Here is an 8,420-nt window from a genome sequence, read left to right as displayed (position 1 = left end):
TAAAAGCTGCCAAATCCATCTGATTATCTCAACTAACTATGCCAAAATGAAAACACACAAAAGAAAACCTCTCCTGAAGGCAATTCTCTTGCAGTATAGACACATTTTGGCTTATATCTTACCCTTGAGGGTTAATATACCCAAGAAATTCCTCAAAAGCAATGACGCTGGTTACCCGCTGCACCACTGAGAGCATAGGTCTAGGAACAAGACGACCCAACTACTCACTTGGGTCCTTCCATTCACCCAGCAAAGCGAAGAACTGCTTTGGAACGCATGTGAGGGTCGGAGGCCACACTCGCATGGCCCACCTCACAGCACACTGAGGATCAGACGGGAGGCTTTCTGTGAAGGCTCTTTGGAACCTCTAAGCGAGGCTTAGAGGTAAAATCATCTCACTTGACCGGATGGAAAGAACCCAGTGTACTAAGGAACCAAAATCAAATATTCAGAGACCCCAAAAACAAAAACAAAAACAAAACAAAACGGTTCCTGTGGGTCCATCCTCACTTCTTTCCCTTCCCTTCTCTACATTTTGAAGTCATTTCTCAGCCCTGTTTACAGGAGATTCAGTATTTCCACAGCTCCTGACTTGAAATGTTTCTACTTTGGAAAGAAAAATACTTGAAGAACATGGAAACATAGCCCCCCGCCCAAGGTAAATGTCAGTTTTCAGTTCTTGATTCTACTACTATTTATTAAGCCTCTAGTCCAAACAGTTGCTGCAGTCCCCTAATACTAAAAATTGAGTAAATAAGAGGGAAACACAGAGGAAATGGGAGAACTGACTGAATTTAGCTGGAAAAGGGTCGATGTCTATTTATTTTACAACCTCTATGTAGTAATTTGACCATTTGTTTCTACAACCCGAGTAAACAGCCAGAGGGACGCACCTGGGTTCGGAGAAGCACATACAGGCAACAAGAGAAGAAACAAATGCGTGGGCCACTAAGCTGTGAGAACACAAGATGTTCCCACAACTCTTCTTACGCTTGCTCTGGGAGCAGAGTTCAACTCTTAATGCAAAAAGCAGACGGGAATGCCACGATAACTGGGGCCAGCTGGGTAGGAGTGCGCCACAGAGTCCATAGTGAAAGGACTACCAATGAAGTCATGAAAACACTGAAAAAAGCCTTTACTTTTGAAAAAGACCTGTGAAGGGAAGAATGTGATAGGATTTTTCCACCCTTTCCTTCCTTTCTTCAAGCCTTACATGGAGCTTGTTGGGGGGGGGGGGGGGTGTGCTAACAATCTCCTCAACCACATGGCAAAACATTGCCAGAACAAGGCAGGAGGGAGCAGGCCTGAATCTGTGGCCTCCTTCCCGCTACGCTGTTTCCTGTTGAAAGTATAAAGGTGTATGTTTAGAAATGGAAGCCTCGTACTATCTAACGTTGGTGAGAAAGCCAGCGACTTCAAAGGGAAAGGGTCATTACTTTCCTATCTTTTACACTAGGAATCAATCCTATGAGACAGCCCCATCCCCAAGACACTGACTCTGTCCTCCAGCCCGCAGGCTTCCATGTGGACATCCCGTCCTCCCTCTCTCAGAGTCCATCTGCCTTTCTCTTCTTTGATGGATTAGGTGAGTTCTCTGACGGGATCCTTCTGAGGATGCAAGAGATGGGACCCTTCTAAAGATGAAGGGAATGACCACGAGCTCAGGGAACATAATGAAACGAAATCAGACTCGGGGGAATGAGGAGAAAGAGCTGCCGCTGGCCCACGTGCAGCTGGTCATTGCACAACTCCTCCCGGGAAGGCCCCCCGCGGGGACCGCAGGTGGGACGACCGCGCAGACGAGCCAGGCACTCAAGGAGGGGAATACTTTACAAACCACAACTTGCCCAACGGCATGCTCCACACTTAAAAATTGGATGGATAGGGGCGCCTGGGTGGCTCAGTGGGTTAAGCCTCTGCCTTCGGCTCAGGTCATGATCTCAGGGTTCTGGGATCGAGCCCCACATCAGGCTCTCTGCTCAGCAGGGAGCCTGCTTCCTCCTCTCTCTCTGCCTGCCTCTCTGCCTTCTTGTGATCTGCCAAATAAATAAATAAAATCTTAAAAAAAAAATTGGATGGATATATTTATATGGGCGTCAAGAGAAGGCAGAAACCAAGTAGATGACATGAAAAAGGACAGTGAAGGGAAACACATCCTGTGAAGCAGTATGAATTGTGCCTTTAATCCAGACTCTTGGACGGCTTCCGTTGCTGAGGGGTCAACACAACCTCGCTTCTCTTTCCTCACCCCAAGGCCTCTGCCCAGTCCGACTTTCAGCAAAAAAGTAAGGGAGTATGAAAATCAGATCGACAGTTCTAAAACTGGCCAACAACTCACAAAAATGAAAATGATTTTTCAAAACAGACAAGGAAGACCTTTTCCCTTCAATAGCCGATTTTACAACGACTAACGTGCATCACACAGGGACTTGCAATTCCTCAGAAAACGACAAAGGAACAGAATAAAATAAGTAGACTGGCAACATTTTTACATAGCATAAAAATTCCACTTCCCACTTCCACAAACTCGATAATGACTGGAAGGTAGTTTTTCACTTAAGATCTCTGAAACCAAGTGGTTAAGTGAAAAATCCCAAGACAACTTTTGGAACGCTTTAATTGACAGAATGGAAGTACACAAATGAATTTTAAAATAAAATCAATGCATCAGAGAGTAAGACCTACGGTGAAAGGAGCGCACCTCACTCAGATCAGATGTAAGAAGGCAAAAGCTGAAATCACAGAGTGAGAAAGGACGCATATGGGAGAGGAAGGGCCGCGGGACGGAATTACCAAGACACGCTCCGCTGGCATCTTCAGCTTCCAGATCACCCAGGCCTTAGCTGGTGGTTTGGAAAACCATGATGTTTGGTCACAAAGAGCAACAGCAGAAACTGGCTGTATCTGGAATGAGGAAGAAGCTTAGAATCCTGGGGAGAATGTAGATATTCGACTCTATGACAAGGAGGAGGAAGGTATGAGGGCACCAGAGCGCTAACGAGGCCCTGAGCTCTCTTATGACAGGCGCCAACCAAGCCACAACAACGTACTAGGAAAAATTGTTCAGGTTACTACTTTAGTGCGGATCTGGAGCAGCTACAGGAAGGTTTTTGTGGAAAAGGTCCAGATCATATAGAGAAATTACACATTCAAGCACTGGAGTAACTATAGTGCACTGCTCAGAGTTGGTGGAGGAAAGGAGTTCTCTCTGGTTGACTTGCAGAAGATAACCTTTTTCTTCTTGGAGAGGACAGGAGCATTCAGTTCTCTAGAAAGTTCTATTAGTCTTGATCTTGTCCCTACAAAGAAAATAACAGGAATAGCCAATGAGTTGGAGTACAACCTTCTCTATTTAACCAAGATTTACTCAGAGCATTTAGTTACAGTGATAATTCAAAAAGCTTTGCCTTGGGCGCCTGGATGGCTCAGTGGGTTGAGCCTCTGCCTTTGGCTCAGGTCATGACCTCAGAGTCCTGGGATTGAGCCCTGCATTGGGCTCTCTGCTGAGCAGGGAGCCTGCTTTCCCCTCTCTCTGCCTACTTGTAATCTCTCTGTCAAATAAATAAATAAATTCTTAAAAAAAAAAAGCTTTGCCTTATCTTAGAATTATTCTCTGTGGTTATTACAGAAAACAAAATACCATTTATTACTTATATGTACTTTTAAAAAAGATTTTATATATTTATTTAAGAGAGAGAGACAGCAAGAGAGAGCGCAAGTAGGGGGGAGGAGCAGGGGGAGAGGGATTCGGGGCTCGATCCCAGGACCCTGGGATCATGACCTGAGCTGAAGGCAGCCACTTCACGCTTCACTGACTGAGCCATCCAGGCGCCTCCCATACATACCTCAAAACAGTTCTTTACTCTCAGTTAAAAACGTGATTAGAAATGAAGAATGAGTGCTAATGGGTACAAGATTTTTTTCTGAGGTGGTACAAACGTTCTAAAATTAGACAGTGAGGGGCGCCTGGGTGGCTCAGTAGGTTAAGCCGCTGCCTTCGGCTCAGGTCATGATCTCAGGGTCCTGGGATCGAGTCCCGCATCGGGCTCTCTGCTCAGCAGGGAGCCTGCTTCCCTCTCTCTCTCTCTCTGCCTGCCTCTCTGCCTTGTTGTGATTTCTCTCTGTCAAATAAATAAATAAAATCTTTAAAAATAAAATAAAATTAGACAGTGGTGAGGGTCCCACACTCTGTGAAGACACTAAAAGTGTACATTTTAAGGGGGTGAATTTATGGGGTATGTGAATTATATCTCAATAAAGCTGTTATTAAAAATATCATTAGATTATGATGAGCACCAGGAGATGTGTGGAAGTGCTGAATCACTATGTTGTACTCGTGAAACTAGTATCACACAGCACATTAACTAAATGGAATTAAAATAAAAACTTAAAAAGCACTCCCAAAAAGAAAAAGAAAAATCTGATTTAAAAAAATACATTTTTGTAGCATTTCTCATTCACCTCGTGAGTTTACCATAGCTACACTAAATATTTGCCCAAGACCACCACCAATTATCCTATTTGTATAATTTAACCATTTTAATCATCAGGCTAACCATTTTCCAACTTTAAATATTGCTTTCTGCTAAAACTTGTTTACCTAATACTATATTAGAAATCAAGACTCCTAATTAGTATACATCCCACTAAACTATTTAGAGTTTTAAAATGGCATTTAAAACACAAGACTCAATTAAAGCCATCTTTTTACAGTCCAAACGGACCATATTATTGATAAAGACTGCTTCCGTACTACCCAAACAACTCCCTCTAGCAGAGCAATAGCTTGCATTCGTCGGTCACAGTGATGCCCAACATGTCACCTGACGGACACAGAGACTGAAAATGAAATCAAGGGAAATGGATCCCATTGTTTCAAGCTGGTTTAGCTCAATCTTGGCCAGGGATGGTGTGTGTATGTCTGCATGCACAGCTATGTGTCTGCTTGCACTCACGTGCACAAACCAAACACCTCTATGTTTCACCTTTGAGATGAATGACGCTCCAGCCATATTGTACAGAGGTCCATCACAATGCTTCCATAGAGACAAAAATCAGTAGGGATACTCTTTATAGCATTCATCAGAAAAGACCAATGCTACTATAATGGTGCAGAATCACAAAGCTATATCAACTGTATTTGCGTACAAATACCTTTCTGTTGCATTATGTTAAGAATCAAGATTAAGAAGAGGTTTGCTCAATTAAAATACATTGGGCTGGGACATTGCAATGTTAAAGTCAAATTGAAAATATCGATACGAACTTATGGTTTAAAAATATGCATTGTACAGTTCTGTCCAGAAAAGCGGACTAGACAAGGTATAATGTACACCGCCAACTTCCAGATTATAGGGTCTCTAACATCTGTTAGAGGCAAACAGGACTCCTTGAGGGAAATGGAGGATTCTAGGATGGAGGCAGGGAAGGTAGAAGATGAGACTGCAGTATCATCTTGGGCCAGAAAAAGCTTTCAAAGTTTTAGCAAAGGAACACCGAGGATCTGACTCAAAATAGTCACCAGTGGCCAAAGGTGTGCTAATTTAATCATCGGAAAGATAGCTGCTACATGCAGTAACATGGATGGACCTCACAGAGATCTGGACACAAAAACGAGTACATGCCACAAGATCCTTTTAAGTTTAATAAGTGACAGAGTCAGTTATAAAAATGGGTGACCGAGTCAGAATAATGGCTACATGGTGGGGATGGTAAAGGGGAACAGTCTGATTAGAAAGGGGGGGTCCTTCCAGGTGGTAGGAATATAGATGTAAAAATGTGTCAGGCTATAAACTTAAGACTTGTGCACTTTGTGTGTGTGTGTGTGTGTGTAGTTCTAATTGAAAAATATTGAAGGAAATTCTACACTATCCATAATAATACTCGAAAAAGTGAAAGCCAGAAACTCATTTGTTACCACTTAAGATGGATTTTACCTCTACTTCTTACCTTCAAAATTGGTAATTAAAGGAAAAGATTTAAATTCTTATCCTGCTTTGTTAGGAGGAGCTGTACTTCAAAAGGGAGCTAAAGGGGGGGCGCCTGGGTGGCTCAGTCGCTTGAGCATCCAACTCCTGGTTATGTCTCAGGTCATGATCTCAGGGTCCTGGGATTGAGCCCTACATCGGGCTCCTCACTCAGTGTGGAGTCGCCCTGGGATTTTCTCTCTCCCTCTGCCCCTCCCTCTGTTTGCACTCTCTCTCTAAAACAAATAAATAAAATCTAAAAAAAAAAAAAAAGGTACTTAAATGGCCTGTGTTGATGAAGAAGAACTTTACAGGAGAATGTCAGCTAATAAACATTGAAGGAACGATATTAAAAGTAACTCACAAAATAACATAAACATTAATACAATTATTGATTCAGGCCATAATTACATTTTCCTTTTAAAAAAAAGATTTATTTGAGAGAGAGAGTGTATATGCATGAGCTGGGGGAGGGGCAGAGGGAGAGGGCGAATCCTCAAGCAGACTCGCCACTGAGTAGGGAGCCCACCGTGGGGTTCAATCCCAGAACCCTGAGACCACGACCTGAACCAAAATCAAGAGTTGGCCGCTTAACTGACCGAGCCACCCAGGAGCCCCCAGATGACTTTCTAGTTGAGAAAGGAAAAAACAACTATACTATGGAGGGATCAGTCAGATATCATGGGTCTCACAGTGTAATTCTGAAATAGTGCTTATGAGGTACTCTGAACAACAACAAAAAAATGCTCCCTTGAATCTTTAGATGAACCTGCAGTTTATAGGAAATACAGAAAATGGGGAAAAGGCTAAATGACACATCGAAGAAGCAGCCAAAAATATCCAGGTTGGATACTTTTGCAGGACAACTAGGATGGTCTCTCATCACCAACAAAAAAACTGTTCTAGATTTAAAACAACTTGAAATCTACTCAGATTGTTACACAATCTAAGAACTGATCCAGGTTTGGGCAATTCAGGGAAATTCTCAAGATGAAAATTTACTGACCTGGAAAGGTGAAAATGGTTAAATGAAATAAAGCCAGGTTGTAGAACAGTATAAATAATTAGATCTCATTTGGGGGAAAACATATACATATATATATACATATACATATATATGTGTGTGTTTATGTATATGCTATACATACATACATATATATACACACACGTATATGTATATATCTGTGTGTGTATATATGTGTGTGTGTGTGTGTGTGTATATATATATATATATATATATAGCAAAGTATCTGTGTACACAGCAAATACAGAAAGTCTTAAGAGTGGTAATCTCTGGGTTGTGGGAATATGGTGCTTTCTCTTTCCTTTTTTTGCTTACTTACATTTTCTAATTTTTTACAACGCACGTATAGCGCTGTTCTGTTAACAAAAGGTTATTTTAAATAAACAGAGCCGTTACCGTTGCCAGTAGAGCTGGAGCCTAATAATAGTCAGGAGAAAAAATAATTGGAAACCGAAGGTGGGATTGTTGCCCTTACTACCATAAAGCAGTGAAACCTGTTGTTCTGTGATTAGTTTTCTTTTTTCTGTTTTCCTTTATTTACTGTGGGAAACTACACATAACATTTGCTATCCGGTAAGAGGGTAAGGAATGGCTGTTTTTAAGCGACAGTTCAGTGGCATTAAGTACATTCACAGTGTTGGGCAACTCCCCCCGCCAGCTCCAGAACTTTGTCATCTTCCCAACGGAAACTCTGCACCCATTAAACACTAATGCCTCATTCTCCCTGCTCTCGGCAACCATCCTACCTTCTGTCCCTATGCATCTGACCTTGCCGGGTACCTCACGTAAGTGGAATCATAGAGTACATGTCCTTTTCCGTTGCATGGATAAACCACATCTTGTTTATCTGGACTGATCATTTTAACTTCTTTATTTTCAGATTCAACCCACCCACAGACCTTCCCTAAATGCCCTCCTGTCAAATGTCCTCCTGTTATCATAGGTGATGACAAATCCCAAAACTTACTTTGAAAATCCAGTCTACGGCAGGATAAACCTTGCTCACTGCTGTTCATACCTCCAGTGGAAGGGCTACTCTACCCGGTTCTCGACGTCCTTCCTTCCTTCCTTTAGAGATCACTTTGCTCTTCCAGTGAAAAAGCCACAGAGAAGATCTGGCTAAAGGGATCATCTGGCTGGTACATTCTAGGGAATCATCAGATACTTTATACTAGAAAGCAAAGTGGGAAATTACTGTTTCGCCTTGTATTTCGAGGCATCCCTCGGTTCTCTGCTGGGATTGCTCCAGTCATCAGCTTCGGGAGTGGTCTTGTAATGACGCCACGCGGACTTATTGAAAACCGGAAGTCTCTCAAATGATTCACTGGAAAGTGCCTAAGAGAAACAAAAATATACACCAAAGGACCACGTGTCATTTTTCTCACGTGAAATACTAACCCAAATTTTACTATTTAAAACACGAGAAACCT

At 42.3% G+C, this 8,420-nt stretch overlaps 1 protein-coding gene across 1 annotated transcript in view; it reads right to left on the bottom strand.

The window, feature by feature from the left end:
• Positions 1 to 2,599: 2,599 nt before the first annotated feature.
• PDK3 (pyruvate dehydrogenase kinase 3) overlaps positions 2,600 to 8,420 on the bottom strand; it is a 69,915-nt gene continuing 64,094 nt past the window's right edge. The window contains exons 11-12 of the mRNA XM_045994471.1: positions 8,186 to 8,325; positions 2,600 to 3,299 (exon numbers count right to left, since the gene is read on the bottom strand). Of these exons, the coding sequence (XP_045850427.1) occupies positions 3,269 to 3,299; positions 8,186 to 8,325 (171 nt within the window). The 3' untranslated portion in view covers positions 2,600 to 3,268. The remainder of the gene's footprint in view (positions 3,300 to 8,185; positions 8,326 to 8,420) is intronic.

The sequence above is a fragment of the Meles meles genome, chromosome X (assembly GCF_922984935.1).
Source record: "Meles meles chromosome X, mMelMel3.1 paternal haplotype, whole genome shotgun sequence".
NCBI lineage: Eukaryota > Metazoa > Chordata > Mammalia > Carnivora > Mustelidae > Meles > Meles meles.
The sequence above is the reverse complement of the archived record's forward strand: the minus strand, read 5'-3'. Positions and strand labels throughout refer to the sequence as shown.